Genomic DNA, 24,466 nt, shown 5'->3' with positions numbered 1-24,466 from the left:
TAGGATGGTTATTATATTCGATTTCTTTAATTCTGCTGATAATCAGCTGCTCCATAGGATATTAGAGAAGAATTTTGTCAGCCATAGCATAAGGTTATGCCTAGATACTTCAGATTAAAATCGTGTGGTAATATGTTCCCATTTAGTGGCACTCTTAAGATATCATATGCCACACTATTGTTCAAATGGAAACAGCATGCTTTAGTCTTGGTAGTACTTGAAATAAGACTCCACTTCTCAAAGAAAGGTTTAGCTCCTCTACAGTACAGAAATTCTGGTGTTGGGATGTGATGCTTAGATCATCAGCATATGCAAATTTTCTAGACATTGTCCTTGGAAGGTCAGATATATACAAATTGAATAGAAGAGAGGCCAGACCCTCGTGTCTATTTTTAAGTGTTCTTGGCTTGCTCATATCATCATCTATAACTACCTGTATTGCTCTATTAGATTGAATAGTGTTGATCAAATGGGTCATTTTTTTACAATTCAGCATTTTAAGGAGATTGTAGATCATGCCATTCCTCCATATGGAATCATATGCAGCCATCAATTCTATAAAGACTGCACCAGTTTTAAGGCATTTTCTGAAACCAGATTCTATATGAGTTATTAGGGCCAAAACTTGATCTTCATAGCTGCACCTGGGCCTGAAATCAGCCTCTTCATAAGGGAGAGTGTCAATAATAATAGTACTGATTCTATTATAAATAAATCTTTCTAAAGCTTAAGATGGACACTAAGCAGCGCTATAGGTCTATAGCTTTCAGGTTTTAGGATGGTTATTATATTCGATTTCTTTAATTCTGCTGATAATCAGCTGCTCCATAGGATATTAGAGAAGAATTTTGTCAGCCATACCATTGTATTTGGTCCAGTTTCTTGAAAAAAATTCAGGATGAATATGATCAAATCCAGGTGCTTTACCAGTTTTCACTCCCTGGAGTGCAGCAAGTTCTTTGGCAAATGGATTCAACATATCGTTGGTCGCTTCAGACCAACCTTCTTTAAGTCTGGTCGATTCCTTCCTAATTATTTTAGCGTGAATTTTTTTCTAATTTAGTTCTGGACAGATTCATTACCCGAATGACAATACAATACACTAACAGCAGCTTTTGCTTGGGTGATGGGAATTACCACCCAACAACACTAACAGCAACTTTTGCTTGGGTGATGGGGATTACCACCCAAAAGTTTAAGAAGGCCCCATGCCTTCCTGCTTGAATGTTTAACATTCAGCCTTTTGATAGTATCAATCTATTTGTTCTTTCTAGCTTCATTAAAGTTGTCAATAAGTTCATCTGCAATGTCTACACGTCCACTATTCAGAAAGTCATTATAAAGTGCTTTGCTGGTTTTGCTCCAGATAGAACAACTTGGCCATCAAGACTACCTTAGGATCTCCTGGATTAGTGTACATGCATATATAAACAGGAGTCATCTACAATCATCATCATCAATGACACTAAAGCAAATCAAGATTGTACCCTTTTCACCATCAACATAACCAAAAGCTTGGAATATCTTTAGTGTGAAAAATTACATTTTGCAACTAATGATGAGGTTCATAAAGACTTTTGCCGGCTCTCTTCCTTCTAGAGCTCTACAAATCTTTGGCAACTACACTCCACTTTTTGATTTGTCAAATGCATTATACAAATAACTTCCATAACATTAAACAATATTTAAGAATATCATTCAATGACTTCACAGTAACTGTTCTCAAATCAATGGGGTATTTACAGATCTGATATAGTTCAAACAGACATCCTACCACAATGTTCACCCTCCCTTATTTTGTAATTTCTGTTGGTCTGATTTCAACAGGAAAAGATTTTGAAGGATCCAGTATATATGGATTTTAAAATATATACAATCATGCACATTTGTATTTTTTTTAATAAAGAAGCCACACAGGAGAAACTGTGTGGTACAGTAGAATATGAAACCTGTGTGAATGTAGTGGTGGTTTCTACATTAATTTAGAAATGACTTTCTTTAGACAATCATTAAAGATGAATTGATTATAGATAAGAGGTCCAATTCTTTCTTTTTGTTATCTCTCATGAGGCATAATAAGATGCACTTCAGTTTCTATGCAACATTTTTGTGCGGGATAGTTTAAAATGATAGTGGGCTTATATAATGGATTTACAAGCATTCCCATAAGGCAGCCCCCCCCCCCCCCATCTTGTTGTTGAACAATAGATTTGTGGTTTTATGGTGCAAGGACAACAAAGGTCATACTGCACACTGACAGAGATTACAGCAGTACACAGGGAGATAAATCAGTAAATAAGAAAGTGTGAAGTATCTGCATATTACAGGTATTAATCAAGTTGTCTACACCGGGTGATAATAGTTATGAGATGATAAATGAGTAAATAAAATGAATGTATATAAGGTTTAGTATCAGCTCCACACATTTATAAATCAAATATGTTTGAATAAATGAATTCTTTATAAAAATTTAAAATCATGCAACTTGTCCGAGTCTGATGACATCTATCTATGTGTATAGGGCTTGGCCAGATTTGTAAAAATGGCATTCCTTTCTTGTGTGAAGCTTGAACAGTATGAGGCCAGTGTTGCATTTCTTGCAGCCTGCCAATGCCTAATCTCATGAAATTTGTTTGTTGGTACTTCCTGCCATGAGTTGTAACTGGGCAATTATCTTTCATTTCAGTATATGGGACCACTAGACAGTATGTCAAAAAAGTATGAGCTAATCTAGCAGCAGCTATGTCATTTCCCTTAATTCCAGTGTGGCTGGGAATCCAACGCAACCAAACATCAAAATAAAGGGGTCTTTATTTCGTACAAGAGTTGTAACATCTCACCAAGCACCAGATGTGGATTATACACTGGAGAGGAGATAGCCTGTAAAGAACTCAATCTGTATAAATTACACATTTGGTAGGAGTTTTCTTTGATATGCACAAGTGTGAGCTGAATGTCATACATCTCTGATGTATAATTACTTCAATCAAGCAAAATCTGGTTGGAGATAGCAATGATAGGAAACAGAAGCATAGACAACAGAGATCTCTAACCTTGAACCATGTTAGTTGGGAAAGAAAAAACAGAGTGGGCTGCTCTGTGGGCACTGACAAATTGAAGGTAGACAGATGAGGGTATATGAGACTTCTGTAGTTGATGCTCACTTGAACTGTAAATCTGGGATCCATAACCAAGCTTTCAATGTATAAGTCCATGATAAATGTGGAGCAAGGCACATCCAACGCTAGCACCCCATTCTGTAGAGTATGGTGTACAGCAAATATTTAATGCTTTTTGGCATTTTTCCCAAAGATGACAAATGTGTGTAAAGTATGTTAACTTTCTGTCAATGATGGCTCCCACAAACTTGGCCTCTTGTGTGAATGGGATAATAGTTTTCTCCTATTCTTAAATCAGGATCAGGGAGGAGACTGTTTCTTGCAGAAGTGTACACAGTTTTTTTTTTCTGCAGATAGCCTGAACCCATGACAAAGCCAGTGAAGAGATTTCAAATGCATGAAGTTGTCTTCAATGACCCTTATGGGAGGAAGCAGTTCAGTAAATGAATTCATTTTAACAAAGAAGGTCATACTTAAGACAGAGCCTTGAGAAATTTCCTCTTCTTCATATGGCTGAAATAATGAGCTTCCCACTCAGACTTGGAAGACATTACTGGATAGAAAAGAAAGTTCTTAATAAAAACAGGAAGATGTCCCTTTAGATCAAGATTAAACAGCCTTTTTTAATATATATCCCAGGCTGTCTCCAAGCTTTTTCCATGTCAAAGAAATCACACATTCTCATTTCAGTAAATCGTCTCTTATTCATGTTTCTAAACAATAATTGTTAGCCCATGCTGGATTCTTGCCTGGTTTTGAAATAGCAATGTTCAGAAATTCTTCCTCTGTATATATTCTGTTGTGGTAAGAGAAGGAGATCCACGGATGATGCAAGCTGTTTTATCATCTCATAATGGATGTCATCAGAACCTACTGCACAAGTGTGGGATAGAAAAACAGCTCTTTTGAGTTTCTCCTTAAATTGCTGATTGCACGGCTCTATCCCTTTGGTACAAAAGCTTAGCCACTGTTTGCTTATTGCTCTTTCAATACTACAAAATCAGGAGGATAAGAAACTGCTTAGATTCAATAGCTTTGGGATTAGCAACAATACATCCATTATGTTTCAATGTAGACAACTGGAGTATTTCTAACTTTCATCTCCTGGATTTTATCCCAGACAATTTTTGCACTAGTTGTTTGATTAATCAATGATGTAAATTGGATCCAAGATTGTTTGACTGACGTCTCAAACAAAGTACTTTGGCCCGAGCACATTTATATGCTATTAAGTTTGTTGTGGAATATGAAATATACCTCATGCTCTATCTTGATCTTTTTTTTTTGGCTACTTGGCACTCTGGGCTTTGGATAAAGTGGAAATCATGATAATGTTTTTGAAAATTGCATTGTCCATACTGCAGTTGCTGTATGAATAATCTGTGACATATTTCATTGATAAGTGTTTGGCTACTGCTTCAGTATTAAATTTTGCAAGATGGGAAAATGTATTCCAGTCAGTCTGGTCCATTTTTTTACATGGGCATCCATGTAAGAGGAGGAGGACGTGGATTTTGTGAAGACATAGCACTAATAATGGGAAAATGATCAGTGTGAGCAGTGGAAAAATGACAGGGGAGCAGATTGTAAGATCTATTGTAGAATAAGTGGGTAGACAGATGGAAGAAGGCATCTAACTCTGTAATAAAGAAGCGGTCATGGTTTTTCAGCATTCACTCAATGACCTTATCTATCCATGTTGGCACTACCCCACAGTATGTCCATTAAAGTCACCCATTAAGAGTCCTCAACAGATATGAAAATCACTACTGCTTCCAGAGCAGTATTAAGCTGAACATGATGGAAAGCAGTATGATTGCCCACAAGGATAGCTATTCCACCATGAGCGGAACCATCCCCTGTTCTGTCCTTGCATACAAGATACAAGAGTGGTATTCCTGAAGGTAGGATCCTCACTAGGTTTTAAATAAGTTTCCTGTTGACAGAAACAAAATGGTTTGCATTTCCGTTGCAGATGCTTGATATCGTCGATATTCAGGCAAAACCCTCATGGAAAATTTTTTATATTGTTAAGGCTTCATAGACTTGTCTTTCACAGAGGTTGAGGACCGACCCTTATTGGGTTTATATTTTCCATTAGATTTTGAGAAGTATGGGTGATAAGTGTAGATCTCTTATGGAAAAATATCCAATACATAATCTTATGTCAGAATCACTGGATTAATTCAAGTTACTTTTAATGGATACTGAAGTATCCATATTTTCTGTGGGAGGGTCTGGTGGTTTGTTTTAAGTAATAATAACCTTGGCATTTTTTTTTTCTTCGCAAGTTGGTTCTCATTGAATGGAACCATTTTTGGAGTGGTTGCGAGATTGATACATTCAATAGAGAAACAGTCAAAATCGTAAAGTTAATTTATGGTTAAATGGTGGAAGTTTGAGTAGCTGTTGATATTTTCTTAACTGCTACTTCTCAGCATACGAGGATCTCAGAACAGGTGTGATAGTAGCTTACTTCGTTTTAGCATCCTGATATATTTTGTTCTGTTTTTATCTTTATTTCTTTTTTTGTCTTTCCACTTCTAACATGCATGCGAGTATGCTGGATGATCTCCACGACAGTTTACACATTTAGCTTTCTTTGCAGAGCAAGATTTGTTATCATGCTCTTTATTACCACATTGGGTACAGGTGGCAGAGCCATGACAGGCATTTTGGTAAGGTCCATATTTCTGGAATTTGAAGCATCTTAGTGGATTAAAAAGTATTTGAATACACTGGAAATCTGGGCAAACGGAAATGGCTGTCAGTAAATGTAAAGTTATGCACTTTGGCACGATTAGAGTTCCAGCTGCATATTATTTTAGCAGGGTTATGCTATAAGAAACTGAAGAGGCAAGGGATCTTGGTGTATAAGAATTAAAATTCAAAGGTCACATAGCAAAAGTTGCAAATACAAGTCGGAGGATAATTGTTATGTTGAAGCGAACCTTGACTGTAAGGATAAGGGGGTAATTTTGCCTCTTAATAAGACCACACCTGGATTATTGTGCACAGATTTGGTCTCCCAGGTTCCAAGAGGATAAAGAAGCTGTGGAAAGGGTGCAAAGAAGAGTTAAAAAGATTATATCTGGATTATGGGATTTAGATTATGAGGACAGACTGCAGTCTCTGGTTAACATGAGAAAGAGGGGTGATATGATAGAGGTCTATAAACTTTTGAATGGGTGTTATAACATTTCAAATGATGAAATTTTTCATTATATGGAAGGCGGGGAGAGAACATGGGGGCATCCATGGAAGTTAAGGTTGTTCTCAATCAAGAAAGGGGTAAGAGCTAGGTTTTTCTTCCAGAGAGCAGTGAGTAAGTAGAATAATTTGACCTTAGGGGTAGTGAGTGCATCTAGTGTAAATGAATTCAAGGGAACATATGATAGCTGGTTTGGGTAATTTAAAGCCTTCCTCGATGAGTCCTTGACTCTCTGGAGGTCTCAGATAATAATAATAATCTGAGACCTCCCTGTGATGATAATGATAATAATAGACATCATACCTCTCATTCCCTGATCTTTCAAGCTCTGAACATATCTCATCATCAGGAACATTATGAGATCCCATTCAGAGATCATTCCTCTACAGGAATTGAGTGTTTTATGTGGTGTAACTGTTATTGGTATGCCACCAAATGATGTTGCTCCGAGTAGTTTTTTGAGTGTTGTTGACATGATGTTTCTACATCATCACCAGAACAAAGTTTGAGTGACATTTTCGCTATATTGGCTTTTCATCTGTTGCATGGACGATTAGTAAAACTGGTACATTTACATTAGTATCATGTCTTGTTTCTTAGTTCTGTTAGTGAAGAGTGTATCAATGGCATCATTACTTCATTGGAACTTTGTTAGGGCTCCGAGACAATTGAGGATGATGGATTCATGCACAAGTGGTTTTTTGTTCAGTGCCAGAGCTCCCCAACCTGCCATGGAGCCACAAATGGACACCAACTATCTAGCAATCAATGACTTTGCTTGGGAGTAGAATGCCAGCATTACACCGGATGATATACGAGCACCACAGCAAGACTTGGGCTATGTCCCCAGACCATGGGGAAGGAGACCTACTGCAGCACACTTGACCCTTGTAGGCAAGCCCACTAGCAAGCTGATCCTGTCCAAGACCAACCATCTTGTTGAAGTAGAGGCCAATGTAGCACAAGACTACCAGGATAACAATTTCCAGATCTCTATGGGTTGCACCACAAACACTGCAGCACGGCACCGATGGTAGTCTGGAAGATAGGATATAAAAAGCTCAGGAGAAATACAATGAACATGAAGAAAACAAAGAAAAAGAGGAAGAAAGAAAAGGGGCCAGTACCAGATCTTCTCAATCAAAGAGTTAAGATGCAAAATGCTAAACTCTGAAGAATTTAGCACTATGCATCTTGAGTAACTACAAAAATGAAGAAAAGCTACATCTTATATTTTTTTCACCATTAACAGGTAGGCTAAGAAGCCATTTTTAAATTAACATATACAGAGATGATACTATTATTAAACCATCGTATTCCTACCAAAACTCAGTAGAATTTCTATTTATACCCCCCCCCCCCAGCTTCTTTTTATCTACTGCTGGATATAGACTTCTCCACCCTTTTACATTCCAGTCTTGTGTCTTTAGCCAATGTCAACAATCTTATATCACACAGTCTTTGTAGATCATCCCTCCACCTTGCTCTTTGGTAGCCTTTGTCTCTTTTGTATCCACTCCGTGCAAATTTTGTCCATCAACCTGATAATATGGCCACCACATCACTATTTACATGCTTTGCAACACTTCTCAATTCCTTTACTACTCATCTAATTATATTCCATTTTGTTATGCCACACATTCTCTTCGAGGCTCTCTGGACCACTAGCAACCTATCATCCTGTTTTTTTTTTTAGTTGCTGCCCACGTCTCACTTCCATAACTACTGGAATAATGCACATATTAAATGTTTTTCCTTCAAAACATACAGGTAAGTCTCCTAACAGATAATCTTTATACAGCAAAAATGCTTTGCTTTGTTGTGTGCTTCTTCCATTTATCTTGTTTTTCCTTAAAACTAATTGTCGGACATAAACATATTCATTCACAATTTCAATAGGATTTCTGCTATTTTTAATTCACTTTTGATGTGTTGTTGGTGATTTTGTTTCAGTAATTTTTATGTCCCCTCCCCTGTTTTCTCTGGCAAGGGTCATTGAGCATTTCCTGAGCTGTTTTATTTATTTATTTATTTTTTTTTGCTAACAGAATGCCATCTGCAAAATGTAAAGGATTGAGACATTCCAAAAGATTTCTTCTAATGCAGGAAACAATTTGGGTGATACCAGGTCTCCTTGACTCGCTCCTCTCCCAATGCCGAATTCCTTTCCAAGATGTTCTAACTTGATACTAACTGTTGAGTTCTAATAGTTTTTAATAATCTAATGCTTTACTGTTGTTTCAAGGTGTTCATAATTTCTGATTGGTATAAAGAATCAAAGGCTTCCCCCCCACCCCCATTTCAAATCTACAAACACTAAATACGAGAAGACAATATTTGTTTACTTTTTCTATTACTTGGTTAGTAGTGTGGATATAATTATTGCAAAGAAGCTTGCTTTGAAGCCTATATAGTTGTGCATTATCCAAAAATCTTATGATTCTATTTAATATAATGGGCATAAAAAATTTTGTACAACTCTGATAGCAAAATGATTGGTCTGTAGTTACCAATATCTCTGCTGCTCTTTTGATACAAGAAGATAATCGCTTATCTATCCCATTAAATTGGAATTTTTTTTATGTGGTTAAAATACCACTGAACATATCCATTATGACCTTATGAAATCATAGCTTCTGATTTCATGTGTTCTGCTAATATACCATCTTCGCCAGGACTTGCTAAGCTTTGCTAACTTGAGAACTATTGGTAATTCTTCTATGACAAGTGATGGTTCTGTATCTGCCTATGTACCTAAAAAAATCACTGCATATATGCATTGCAATCAGTTCAAAATATATGCAACACATTCTAAACTTTCCAAAAGATCGAAATCCTGTCCAAAATACTTGGCATCTAAAAAACTTGACTGTTCCTATACAAAATTTTGTATTAGCTAAATCAATAAAATTATGGTCAGCTAACACTGTGAATGTATCTCATAAAACACAAAAGATGCAAGGTTTAACTACATATTACAACTGTAAACCATTCCATGAAGAGACAGCTGCTACCATATTCAGAAATAATGCTTAGCACAATATTTCAAAAGAATCTAGTGAGGTTATCTGAATACATTCCTACCTTAATAAATATCAAATCTTGAATTTGCATAACACAAAGCTGCTTATTAGATAAAGTAATACTTTAGGCTTAAATTCTTCTTTACATTATTTCACTACCATTTTTCCTGCAATTCTGATAAAAACTATTTTAATTCATATGAAGGACAATAAACCATATCAAGTATGAAATTATCAATCTTTGTAAAGAATCAGCAGTGAATAACCTAGGCATCAAATGCAGCAGAATCCATGATTGCAATTGTTAATTATATAACAGAATATTAATACCAGAATGTTGATGCTGTACTGACTTGACAAAGATATTTAAAATAACTTACCTGCTATTTTATCACTATTTTAAACAGTGATAAAAATTCATGACAGAGAGCATGCACCACAGACTAATTGAAAACATGACTATTGCTTAGCATTTTCATACATAAAAAAAAAAAGGAGGGCAGGGCAGATGTTCAACTGCACAGCTAGGAAAAAATGCAATAGGGAGCTATTTATTCATATAGGATATTTAACAGGAATAAACCAATTTATTTTGAGAAAGTCTTGGGCTTTGTTGCTGCAATGTCTGGGTTTCTGTACTAAACTGAAATGTTACACACACACACACACACACGCATATATATATATATATATATATATATATATATATATATATATATATATATATATATATGTGTGTGTGTGTGTGTTTTTGAAGCCAAGGCTATCTCTTCCTTTGCTTTAACACCTAAGGTTTGGAAACATTATGTGGATGACAATTTCCTCATTTGGAGCCATGGACATGATTCCCTTATGGAATTCCTTAAACATCTCAATAGTCGACATCCAAATATAAAGTTCACAGCTGAGCTTGAAACTGATAGTTCCCTGCCTTTTCTAGATGTAAAACTGACCCGCTCTTCTGGTAAACTTAAAATTTCGATGAATAGAAAGCCTACACATACTAACAGGTATCTTTATAGTCAATCCCATCACTTCCCTCCCCAAAAACTTGGAATAATTCCTACCTTGGGACATAGAGCTCGTTCTCTTCTTGATGACCCAGATGAACTTCATAAAGAAATCAACTATCTCAAAACTACTTTCTTACTTAATGGATATTCTAAAAGAATCATTGAAAAATTCCTTCTTAATCCTCCTAGTCATCACACAGAAGAAACAAATACATTTAAAGGCAATATATCTATTCCTTACATAAGTTCAGTTTCACAAAAATTAGCCAAGGTTCTAAGAAAATACAACATCAGAACTTTGTTCACTCCACTTCCAAAAATCCGCTCCTTAATAAGCCACCCAAAACCTTATCATCTTAAATATCCTGGTGTGTACAAAATATGGTGTGATTGTGATATTCCTTATTTTGGCCAGATGGACAAATCTATTGAATTGCGTATGGAGGAACACGAGGGACATTGCTTACAAGAGACAGCTAGCCAGTGCCTAATCAAGCCATATCCTTTTCTCGGCTGATCCTAATGATGATAACCCAAGTCATACAGTCTGCTGGGACAGATCTACTAACATTTTTGGTTGCCATGATGAAATGGAGAGAAAAATCATAGAATCTAGGGAAATCATCCCCAACCCTGAACATCTAAATAATAACTTGAGCTACAACCTCCCAGATAGCCATTCAGCAGTAATCAGGTACTGGTGTTCACGTGATGCTGCAAGAACGCACTCTCCAACAATGCAACAAACGAAAGAACAGCTTTAAATACAACTCCAGTGTTTTCATCCTAATTATGTATAGAGACTCTCTATGTTGTTCATAGTTTCTTTAAGCTTCAGTGTTTAGTGTTTTTACTTTTCTTTTAGGTGAAGGCTGTTATTAGAAATTAGAATTTCTTATAACAGCCTTCACCTGGTGAAGGCTGTTATAAGCTGAAACTAGTCGTGTTTTACTATTAAACCTTTTTTTTACTTAACTCTCGGTTTAAGTCATTCAACTCTATTTTTACAATATGTATTTCAACCGAGTCAATGAATCTCCATGAGTTTAAGTCTAAAAGTGTGCTTAAAAAACTAGTGACAGTTGTTTCTTCAAGGAAGTATACTGATAATCTGCTTCATTCATACCTGTTGGCTCTGACCACATCAAATACCACTACTACTACAACGAAAGTCACAGAAGCCACACATGTAAGTGTAATGATATGATAAAAGAAATTCAGCATCGTAAATTATTATAACAAGTTATTTCTGTTGTCCTCAAGAGTGTGCTATATTGAGGATTTACACTAAATTCCATTTTTTATGGTGTTCTTTATTCAGAAATTTGGTCAACCTCAAATTATAGCTTCTGAACTTCCATCAACTGAAACAGGTCTGGTATATTCTCTAGAAAACAAACAATGTCTACAGAAATACTTTATTGGATCTATGATGCAGCTCTACAGGATGAAGATGTATCAATTTATTTTCTCCTTTATTTGTTCATAAATGATAATCTATTTTAGATAAAAAGCAGATATAGGATTCTAGATATCACTTTATTTAAAGTGAGATCTAGAATCCCTGCCATGTGTAATTAGCCATACTTTGAAATTAATGAATTAAAAATGTTTTTGTTATTTAGTCTTAACGTAAGTAATGTATACTGTAAGCACTTGAATAAATATATTTCACATTAATATTATGGTGCAATTAATATGCTAGAAGATTTCATTTATTAATGGCTTAATTCAAAGCAACTCATTTTAAATGAATAACTAAAATAAGTTCTTTTACATGATATTATAAGAAACAAATCTGCAGGCATTTTAAATAATTGAAATTAATTTATAACTTAGTCCAGGACATGTTTTTGAGCTAAATTTTACATGTTATTATGGATCATCCCTAATCAACATAGGGATGACCCATCTCTATACACAAAGCGAACATTTATTTGTAATGAAGCCATGGATTTTATGAGCAAGTTATAAGCTTTTTTACTACCGTAAACAGTTTGGATTATGCTGAAAAACTAAGGATTCAGTAATGAAGTGATACTAGTTAAGTTTAAAGTGAAATAAAAAAATTCTATAAGTTTTCAATCCTTTTCTTTCAGTGATGTTATTAATGTTTGAATCAGAAGACTGAAAACAGCAGACCAGCACAGCAGGATGGGAAGGGGAAAACACACACATAACCACCAAAGGTCATGCAGACAAACAAAACACCTTTATTGGCAGAAAAGAAATGTCTTTTCTTGCATTTGGAATGGAAGAAAGACTTGATTCTAATTAGAGCAAAGCAGCATGCCAGAATAAACTGCATACTATATTCCATTTCAGATATTATAATCTTCTGCAAATGTACCAAGCAAAAACAAAGAAAAACTGTGATATCAACTGTGCAACCTACTAGGTGTGGTTTAGTAGACTAGAGACCGAGGAAAAGATTAAGTCAATACTTCATCCTTCCACCAATGCATAATCTTTATGCATATTCTAGTCATGTGATCATGATTCCCCATGTAATATGCATGCATGTGTGTTATGATTTATATTATACCTCCTTTAAAATGTCTGACAGATGAAAGAAAGCATGAAATTAAACATCAGAGTCTAAGCCTAAACACATTAATGATTATTATTTATATTAACACCATGTTTATATAAAACACAAACAGAAAACAAATTTCCCTATCTCACCTATGACACTAATGTGCCGTAGAAGTTTATAGTCTTTCATGGATGGTAGTCACATAAAAAAAAATGTGGTCAAAGCATAGGCATGATTAGTCTGAGTGCAAAGATTCAAGGAAAGGTTAATTCTTCCTCTCACAAACTGAAATTTAGTCTTTCTAATGTTTCATTGGGCTACTACTTTGTTCTGTGATTCATAATTTTCCTGGGTATTCTTTCATATGACATTCTATTTGGACATTTTTATCTATTCCTATTATTGCTACAGGTTTATTTCCTTAAATATATAATTTCATTTATTGTCCACTTTTTATTACCTCCTGTTTTTTTCATATTTCTATTGTGGTGATTATTTTCTTATTGTCTATCACTGTCCATGCTTCACTTATGCATAACAGTGTTGGTTTTCATAAAAATAAATTAATCCTTCTCACCTTGCAACTACTGTTAGCCTCAGTGTACTATTTAATATTTGACTTGATTTGGCTTAAAACAACCTTAGATATCTAAATCTAGGGTTGTTTTAAGGCAATAACTGGGGATCCTTCACAACCTTTAAGGAATGTGGAGAACTAATCTGAGCTTCTAGCCTGATATTAAGTTCTCACCTTATCGTGATTCACCCAGTTAGTAAATATCCATCTGAACATTGAATGATTGAGGATGGGCTGGCAGTTTCAAACCTAGCTAACCAAACTGTACTCTGTATTTCTTTAAATCTCTTGGTTTAAGTTAAGAGAGTACAAAGTTTTTTAAGCCAATAAAAGAAAAGCACAGCATGAAATGTCATGAGCACTGAAGTGTCAGCTGAGTTAAACAAGGATACTATTTTCGACAGGAAATGAGGCAAACATCTAAGATGCAAAGAGCCTTTATATCAGTGTACAACTGAAGGTGAGTTAGCCAGTCACATATAGATGTGGTAGGATTTTTCTCCTAGAAACTTGGAGTTTTCATTCCACAAACAGGCAAACCAGTTCTGTGAACACATATCTACAAGCCATAAAATACTTATCCTTAGTGGGATGTAGCAGATAAATAGCAGGCTGGCTGCAATAAATTGCCTAAAACCTCTACCTAATCAGGGAACTCAGCCTGTCTTGGATGGACAAGAATTGGATGATAGAACACATGACACTAATGACAGAATCATTACAATAAAATTATTATTATTCGTGACACCTCCAAGGAGTCCGAAGACTCATCGCAGGACGACACCTACTACAACTGTCTCCACCACTAACACCGAACCGCTGCTACCAATCTACATCAGCGCCATCTACTGCATACCACCACCACAACTAGTATTTATTTTGTCTGTAAATTGCGCGTGTTCTGAAGGGCCGATTTGTCTGTATGTGGGGTGAAAAATTAGTTTCCATAGTAAGGAACTGTTAGAATTTGAGGATGTGTGTGTGTGTGTGTGAGCAGAGCTCAATTAAGATGGTTTGGTCACTTAAATAGAATAAAAGAAGGTTAGCAGGAAATGCCCTTTCCTGAGCCATTCACATCCTTACCACACATCCTACTACAACACCACCAAGTAGGAAAATCTGAGCCTTTTACTCCCTTCCATTGTCAGGCTACTGTTCTCAGTTTGCACAGATCCAGGTATTTGTGAAGATATTTTATTACAAAAATTATCCATGTTGGAATGAAGGCTTCTGCTCAAAAGTCCCCCCCCCCCCCCCCAATATCTAAACAATGGCTTTCCAAAACGTTCGCCCAAAATAATTCTATCATTATACTGCAAGTAAAAGAAAGATAACTCTACTGGATGCAAGTGACCAATGCAGAAGTTATCATTCAACCAATGAGTAACCATTTTGCTAAAAGCTATCAATCTGGTATATAAGAGAGAAGGATATAGGTGAAATGATGCAGTCAGAAGTGCCTTAGAAGACCAAAAAATAACATCTGACATTGCTGAGCCCTAACAAATGGCAAAATAATTTGAATGAAAATTGTTGATAGAAGGTTAATGATGTAAACTTAATCAGGTAATACTACCATAATGTCCTATGCTATAAGATTTATTAACTTGATCAGCATTGTTTCTTGCAAGTTCAATGAAATCCAGTGTTAAACCAAACAGACTTGCCCTAAAGGATGAAATAAGGATGTGAAACTAAACATATCTCTTTTGAGATATGTTTAGTTGATTTAATGTAATAAATTAAATTACATGTAATATTTCTCTGTGTAAGAGTTATGGCTAAGCAGAAAGCAATGTGAAAGTTTAAAGCACATTCATCTATATGTTATTATCAATAATAATACTACTGCCCATTTTATTTTCATGCCAATAAATCATTTGTATATAATGTTTCTCTAAAATAAACAGCATTTCTTTTTTGTCATTTCCAGATCTATTTTCTCAAAATATAAAAAGTTATAAGATGAGATCAGTCATGAAAGGGTGATTGAGACATTCTCTGTTCACATTATTTTTTGTATTATGCTGATAAGGAATCACTGTGTTCACTGGTAATTTTCTGTTAACTCTACTTTCATTGTCTTTTTCACTATCCATCAATGATGAATGGTGTGGAGCAATATGTTAAGACTGATTCAGGGCAGAAGAGAGTACCCACGTGTTCTAATAATGATAACTGCATCTTTGACTTTTCTCTAGAGGTAAATCCTCAAATCTTTAGTAAGAGTAATTCTGCTGAGTGTGATCTTTAACATTCTTTTATGAATGTCATCTATCATTACAAAAACCATGACTTCACCCATAATTAACAATTTTCAGACATGTTTACAAGTTCAATCATACTTCTGTCAGTACAGTAGGCCACAAGAAAAACCAATATGTCATATAAAATACTGCAAAAACTAATAGCTTATATCAAATTTAGTCAGAGTTCATAGTAATATGCATTTAAATGAAATAATAGAATTGAATAGAAGTAATAATGAAAGCTTGTGTGGAATAAAACAGTATCCTGTATGCCAGGAAATTATCCAATTTTGTCCTAAATCCTACATAAAGCATGTACTAATTAATAACTATGACCTTACAAAATAGGTGACTTTTCAGAAGAATTACTGCTTTTCTTCTTTCCATTCACTGTGAAGGTTATCTTCTCTACGAGTTCACTAATTTGAAAGTTGTTTTATTTAATTGGTCAAGGCAGAATAGCATATCTTTGAGTAATAAAATGTTTTAACCCAGTTAATTTACTTCAGGATGTTGCCAGTTGAATTGTCAGATTTGAAATTACTCATGATAGTCTTCTCTCTAAAAATTACGAAGATAAACCTTACATTCAGAAAAACTCAATATAATCCATGATTATCAAAAGCCAGTGCCTTGATTTCTATGTATTGCATGTTTTGACATTAAAAATACTTCATAAAATTTCTAAATTTACATGTATATTTCAGATATTCTCCTTAAATGTGTGCAGATTTATCTTTCACTTAATTTCAAATAAAATGGCTACAAAAAAACCTTTACATCAAATGACAATATGCTCTTTTATAATAACTAAAATATACATAAGTTGTGCCAAATATAATAGTTTTTAACAAGATATTTCTTGTCTACTATAAATTACTTGATAACCAAGCAAAAAAACTTTTTATAACTATTTCTGATTGGGGTTTTTTTTAAAACCATATACAAGTATATAAAATTGCAAATATACACATCTGAAAGGAAGTGTTTTGCATTATGGAATACCAAAGCAACTGATACGAAGATACTTCACACACAAACTTTGTTTGCTTATGCTTGGATTTATGATTAAAACAAGAACACAATTTCTTCTCTATTATAATAAAGTACACAAAAGTAGATAAAAAGCTAAATTTCTATTTATGCAATTGGTTGCAATGGTAGTTCAATATTTTCATTCTGGCATTCAGATGGTTTCACAACAATATTGTCAGACTAGTACTTTGACTTATCCCATAACCTGGAAATTATATCATATGCAGTCTATAGCTAAATTAACAAGGGGGAGAAAAATCATTAAATAATATGTTACCATTCTAATGTTTGCACAACATCTCTTTCTAAAATAATGAAGAAAGTAACATATACTATTTAAGTATTTATGAAAGTCAAAAACAAACCTCTCGGGTTAATATCCATATACATTTCAGTTTCAAACTTACCAAACCAACTTCTTATCCTCTTCTGTCATTCCACATATCCCTCCTTTGGAACAGCCTTTCCCATACCATTTTCCCTACGTATAACTTCAAACTCTTCAAAAAAAAATAAAATAATAATAATAAAATAAAATAAATAAACATTAACAGATTCCTTTCTTCTCTTTAATCACTTGCCTGCACAACACTATTGTGTTATAGATCTTGAGACCTCCCTGTGTAGGATTGATATATACATAAACTGTAGGATCTCCTTACCAACTTGTATTTTTCCATCTCATCTATCTATTCCTCAAACTCTGAACACCACATATCCAAAATGCAAAACCACACACCTGGCAACACTGAATTGACATTTGTTGTCATTATCCATATAAACCAGTCTGTTCAAGTTATCCTGCAGGGATTTTGCATCAGCCATATCTATCATTCTCCCCTTAGCATCATCAAATCTTATCAATATCATTAGAATACAAGTTAATAAACAGCAATGGCACAATGTGCTGAGTCACAAGCTGAACCAGGTTAGGGACATAGATAAATCTTTTGTAAGTTCCTTCAGCACTCATGATGATATCCTATCCAGTCCAATTGCTGTATTCAAATCACATTCTTATAACAGCTTTAATATGTGTAACTTCTCTCCATCTTCCTCAAATTGTTTTGCCCAGTTCCCCTTTGGCATCTAGAGAGAGGCAAATGGATCTGTCTAGTATATATCTTACTAAAGTAAACACTTAAGTAATCAGCTACATTTTGTGCATCTGATACTTTTCCATATTCATGTTATTCTTTCAGCTATTATAAAAGGTTATTCTTTCCATAGTTATTATTCTACTTACTTGCTACCTAATGGTAGCATTCTTAGATTCTTTAGCCTGTTTCAGCTTCTTTTCATAATCCAACTTCACCATCATTCTCCTAACCAGTTCTTGATAGTGTTATTGAGACTCATCATCATCTCTTCTCATGACATCAGATCCACTCCTTTTAGGCAGTATTATTCATCCATTTAAATCCCATGTGATCTGTATTCTCTAACAACATCCTGAAGTAAAAAAAAAACTGGGTTAAAATATTTTATTACTGAAAGATATGTTATTCTGCCTTGACCAATTAAATAAGACAACTCACAAATCAGTGAACTCGTAGGAAAGATAACCTTCACAATGAATGGTACAGCAAGTACATCTTCATTCAGGTACTCCTTCGATTATTTATCATGCAATGACAATTCCACTTTCATTCAATTTCTTGTGCCAAGGTGGTCTTGTGCCTCAAGTAGCCTTCTCCGTCACAGCTCAAATAACTTAGTTCCTCCTCTTCAGATGATCCTGCTCTGTAGCAGCACCTAATTGTGTATTTCAACTTTATCACACAAAATAGCTCAAACCCATTCCTGTATTACTCACACCACCACCACCAACAGCCTTTCCTTATCATATATGTGAATGAATGGATTATACCCATTCATCTATTCCTCTAACAATATCCTACTCTATCAATAAAGTCTCACCAATGCCTATAATTTCTGGTTTCATACTAATGCCAAGAATTCCTTACCTTAATTTTTCATGCCTCTCGGTGCATACAAATGACAGTTGACTAGCAGGTTAATGAGTATTCAGAGTACTTGTAGAATATAACCAGTTCAAATAGGATCTAGCATAGAATTTTGAACCAAATCCCTCACTATATTTCAACCATTTCCCTTTTCTTGCTTAATAATTAAGCAAGAAAAGGAAGATTTCCTTCACAAAGAATCGTTTTTAACATTTAAAACCACCTATTTTGCTAACTTTTCTTCTCCTATTCTGTTTAAGTGCCCATACTAGATTAGACCAGTCTGTTAATGTTTTCATTTTTAATATGATTTTTCCATTGATACTATCTATTCAGGTCCTTAATTTTTATCAGAACTCCTATTTGTGGTTTCCAATCTTTCATCAGGTGCTTTATTTCTAACCCACCTCAGAGATCCATAACTTTAAACTGGTTCGAACACTGACTTGTATAGTGTTAGAATTTTGGCTAATTACTCTTTCATTCCATATCAACCTGACCCTCACATTTCAGCTTTTTCTTTTGAGCTCTACTCCAATCATCTGGAATTGGACCTTCTAAACAAGTCCTCTGAATTATGCAGTATAGACAATGAAAAACTTTTACACCTTTCACATGAACTTTTGTACATCGTTATGTTGGAACATGTTGTGAGCAATGACTAATCTATATCCTGAGCAGAAAGTCGGCAAATACTATTATTATTAGCCTTTCCCTTTTCTCCAAATTTCCTGAAAATGCTTCTATATGCCTGATGGGATTCATTCCATTAGGCATATAGAAATCACTTTTTTATCATTGAAAATTGCTGCTCTAATGACTTGTCCATTCCTTCACTTTTATCTTAGGAAAACCTTCTGTAGGACAATAGATAGTTTCATTGTACATTGCCCCATTTTGAAGTTTGCCACATAACTGCCTGAAATTGCCTTCCAATCTAAAAGTTAATGTTCATGTCTGGTGTTGAATGCTATAACTACTCTTTTCTTTCCTTGATCATTGTTACCTAAATATAACATTCTATACTTATTACTTTGGGATTGTTCATTTGTATGTTAAGTTCGTTCCAGTAGCTGATTTTTCACTGCTTGCATTTGTTTCCTGAAGAAAACCACAGGTGGCCTTGTTTAACTAGAAAGTATGGTAAGTTTCCAAGGTAAGCATCAAATCTTATGTTGTGTCATCATGCTTCTGATCAGGGAATTGCTATGTATCATCACATCGTTTTTCACCTGTTTCTGCTACCTTGAACTCTCCTTTACTTATTCACATTTTGTTTCTTTTGTTGTATTTGTCACATACTTTTTTAGTCTTTCCAGGCCATATGTAGCAACTAGCAGAATTATTGAAATTTTTGAAATCCAGCTCCCCCACCTCCATTGACAATTTTGTATCTTCTTTCTTACACTTGCCTCTTCCACATAGCTATCACTATACTGAATTCTAATACCTTTATGCTTGCTTGCATTTCACTTAGAAATCATTACTGCTATGCCATCTCATTTGCTGCCCCATAATCTTCATCCTCAATCTTCATAACAGGTACATTTATGGCAAATGCTACTCACATTCAGCAATACATAACTCCACACGTGCATGGCAGAAAGAACAAACTTTTGCATGACAAATTGAACAAAGGATTCACTGCTTCCACTGTTATGCCATGCACACAACTTCTTAATTTAAGCCCTCCTGCAATGTTTAATAAAAACTCAATAACTATGAAAGACTACTGTCGCAGCGATGTCATTACAAAGATGCTTCTTGTGATAGTTTTATTTCAGTAGAAAATCTTGCCAACAGTCCTAGAAGCCAACAGTGATCGACTACACATGCAAAGGACTAGTATAGGACAATACCCTGCAGTTCGGTATTTTCACAAATGAAAGGAGTAGTCACTGTCCTAAAGAAAGTAACTTTTCTCGTAAGAGAGAATAAGATGGGATACTGAATTTGAAGCTGCATTCTTTATGCTAAATTGTGAAATAAATTGCAGATTAAACAATGGTCTCTTTAAGAAATTTACATAGAAGCTTTTTAACCAAGTTTCATCAACAGCTATTGAACAATTTGTGCCTTAATACTAAGCTACAGAAAAGACAGATTCTGCAACCTAGTACCCAGAATGTGATTTGCACAAGTAAAGAGCACGAAAAATAAGCTAAACTTTCATACCAGTAAAACTTTTTTTTTTTTGAGAGATTTTGCTTGACATTTTTTTTTTTTGGCAGTAAAAAGATGAAAACTGATACTGAAGAAAATCATATACATCATTTTTGTAACTAAACTTTAGTGTTAAACAATAGGAGTATATTACAGCAATTCAATAAGAACTTTGAGTTAGAATCTAAAAATGAATAATTTTGTACAGTAATAGACAAGATTTATTTTCCCATTTCTGCTCAAGGAAATTTGTACATAATTAATATGAATTTATTTCCCCTCGACAACTTTCTAAAAAGACAAAAACGGTGGTAAAATGGGATTTTCACTATCTACTCGAATAAAAACAAGATACCTGAAACATCATTATACTTTAAAAAGTGTCAGCTTAAAATCCTGAATTTTAATTTTACTCTTGGATTTTCTTAGATTCAAAATGTTTACCAATTACTGTGGAATATAACTCTCCCCGACACTTTCACCTACCATCTCATTTCTTTCTTACTAGGTGTGCAATTGAATAAATGTGAGATTTTTTTTAAAGCAGACCTTGATACTAACCACAAAATAAGCCATGAAACAAAATAAGTTTTCTGTGTCAGTGACAGAAGTACTGGAATAAAGGGAGTGGAGGTTGATTTTAAGCAGGAAAGATATATTGCCAACATGATTTCAATTTGATTTGAAATCATATTGACAATTTCAAATTTCTGGGCATTGAATCCTGTAGGAGTCTGTGGAATGTCTTGCATTTATGTTTATATTCAGAAATTAGAGTAACCGAATAACAGGTACGATGTCCATTTTAGGAATAACCATAAATTGTGAGATTCCTTAATTTTAAATGCTATCATGATAAAAGCAAGTTCTCTCCCATCTCTGCATTAACAAATCATCAACACCGTGCAATGTGAGGAACAATTTTAATGTGAGATTTATAGTTAATATACAGTTGAAAATACCTATTCTAACACTACAGTACTAAGTTAAAACAGAGACCCACAAAAAGGAAGGGTTACTATATCTTCAAGTACACACCCAAATCCTTGTCCATAATATTGACCATATGGGTATTGTACACCCTGCATGAATTGGCCTTGCATCTGAGGATAACCTTGTGGATACCAATATCCCATCTGTTGGTATGGATATGGATATTGTGCTGCTAAATTCTGTAACAGAAAAATACCAAAATTAATATTTCATTTTTTTTTAATGTTAAGAATAAAACAATAATCTGTTCAGATAAATTTAAGAGAAAAAAATGCAAGTGTCTAACAAGAGTATACTCAATATAGCCGGTAATAAGTTCATAAGCTGGAAAAAATTATATGAACATTAAATGTTAAAAAGTACTATGCTTGAATATATGTAGGTCTGTTTTATATTTTTAAACCAATTTTACTGTGTGTGTGTGTGTGTGTGTGTGTGTGTGTGTGTGTGTGTGTGTGTGTATACACACACAGAGTGGTTCAAAATTCCACATATAAACTTTGAGGGGAGGTAGAGAACATCAAAATCAACCATATTCACATAGGAAAGCATGACCGGAAATGCCACCGGAAGGTACACAAAGATACAGAAATAACACAAGGCAGTAAGTAGTGTAAAAAACTTTATTAGGCGTAACTGAACAGTTCAAAACATAATATGGTAAACGAGGTGCATGTCTGCCATCTCAGCGTTCGTAAAATGGCGCATGTTCTTCGTATGAAGTCAAAAGGTTGAACGAGGAAGCCCCAATTGCTCACTTGGAGTGCTGGCAAACAGCGCCACCTACCACTTTCGGGTAGCATTTCCGGTCATGCTTTCCTATGTGAATATGGTTGATTTTAATGTTCTCTATCTCCCTTCAAAGTTTGTACATGGAATTTTGAACCACCCTGTATGTGAGTGTGTATATGTATATTATACTATAATAAATAATGAAACATGAGAAAAGAGCATTGCTATGTACTTACCAGCAAAATAATCATAAGATAAAACAAGAGATCCTTCAATGCTACTGTGCTGCTTTTTATTAATTGGACAATTCATTGGAGGAGACAGAAGTCTAGATCATCAACAACAAATTATTCAATTTCAGAATTGCAACAGTGTTCTGAGGATGGTTCACCAGGTACTTATGGGTCTAGGCTTACTCTCAATAGATGAGGTGACAGTAAGAGTGGAAATGTTTAAAAATTTGCATGTTACATTCAATTTTAGCAAGCACAGTTTTCCTTTTCTTTTCTGCATAAATTTTTCTGTAGTAAACAATTGAAACTTGCATCATTTTGTCTGCTTTGTTTAATCTTTCAATGCTGGAGTCCATTTTTCCAAACAACCAAATTGCCATATTAACAGAAGCAAATGACAATTTTTATTTTCTCCCCACTGTAAACATTTTTAGGGCTCAGCTCCCTACTCCATATTAGCATATTAACATACGTCTGGCTCTAGAAATCTTCATTTGAGAGCTCTACTTTCACAGCTTCTACCAAATGCTCTGCATCTTCATTGTCAGCCTCAAATTCTTTAGCTAACAGCACTATTGTCACTAGTCTCTTACAAGGTTTTGTCAAATCCTATGAACGTATGAATATACAGGAAAACCTCGCTTAACATGATTAATTAATCCATTGATTAATGCATGCTAAGCAAATACAATAAACAATAAGAATAATTCATCCATCAATTAGCATAAATTTGAAAAAAATAAAATAAACTGTATTAGAAGATAAAATAAAAGTTAATAAAAATCAATTGCCTAAATTTTTATTTAATGTCTAAACATTTGTTTGAGCCACTTTTTTTGCAAAAAAAAAAAAAAAATTAAAGATGTTTGATTAGGTGCTCAACTATGTCTGTGGCTTTATCAAGACTTTAAAAGTTTGTTCCATATCAGGATCAACAGCAAACAAAATTTCCTTAGCATGCTCAATGTCATTGAAAACTAGCTCAAGTTCTTTTGCAGTCAGCTTCTTAGTCATAACATTCTCTTCTTGTTCACACTTCTTATCTTATTTATACGCATGCTGCTCTTCTAGTTGAAGGAAATCATTCTCGCTTAAATCTTCTGAATGGGAATCTAGCAAGTTTTTTAGCTTTTCCTCTAATGTAATTACTTTTTTCCTCTTTTTATTACTGCCGCTTTCTTTATCAGTCTTTCTCTTTTCCACATCAGGGATTGAATATAACAAAGCCATATAGGGATGAGTGATGCCGGCCACTGCTCGCAGCACTGCCACTGGCTGCTACATTGAAAATTAGTGCTGCTTGCTGCAGATTGGTGACAAAAAATTTTGCGTATCATAAAATAATCACATTAACTGATTAATCACTTGCTTAAAGCAGGAAATAGTATCGTTTCACTCAATTGTGCTTATCAAATTCACGTTAAACAAGGTCTTCCTGTATATTCCCAGAAGCATGGTGTGAAGTGATAGAGTGTATGTTGCATCTACATTCTTTGTATAATGCAAGAAATATTCCCTCCAAAAGTCTGACACTTTTCTCACCCTAGCAGTAGCAATAATACCCTGGTCCAAATTTCAAAAATCCTATCCTCAAAAGTGATCAGTGAACATTCAT

General features: G+C 34.6%; 1 protein-coding gene across 3 annotated transcripts in view; it reads right to left on the bottom strand.

Annotated features, from left to right (window-relative positions):
* Nucleotides 1–24,466, bottom strand: part of LOC150099782 (nucleolysin TIAR-like) — a 287,990-nt gene that overhangs the window by 11,014 nt on the left and 252,510 nt on the right. For 2 of the 3 annotated variants that reach the window (XM_090403564.1, XM_090403565.1), the window contains exon 12: nt 21,932–22,065. In XM_090403564.1, coding sequence (XP_090259690.1) covers nt 21,932–22,065 — 134 coding nt within the window. Of the gene's footprint in view, nt 1–21,931; nt 22,066–24,466 lie in introns of those variants that run through there. The other variant, XM_090403566.1, reaches the window with a different exon arrangement.

The sequence above is a fragment of the Typopeltis vanoorti genome, chromosome 14, assembly GCF_054136105.1.
Source record: "Typopeltis vanoorti isolate ZY-2024b chromosome 14, IOZ_Tvanoo_1.0, whole genome shotgun sequence".
Lineage (NCBI taxonomy): Eukaryota > Metazoa > Arthropoda > Arachnida > Uropygi > Thelyphonidae > Typopeltis > Typopeltis vanoorti.
The sequence above is the reverse complement of the archived record's forward strand: the minus strand, read 5'-3'. Positions and strand labels throughout refer to the sequence as shown.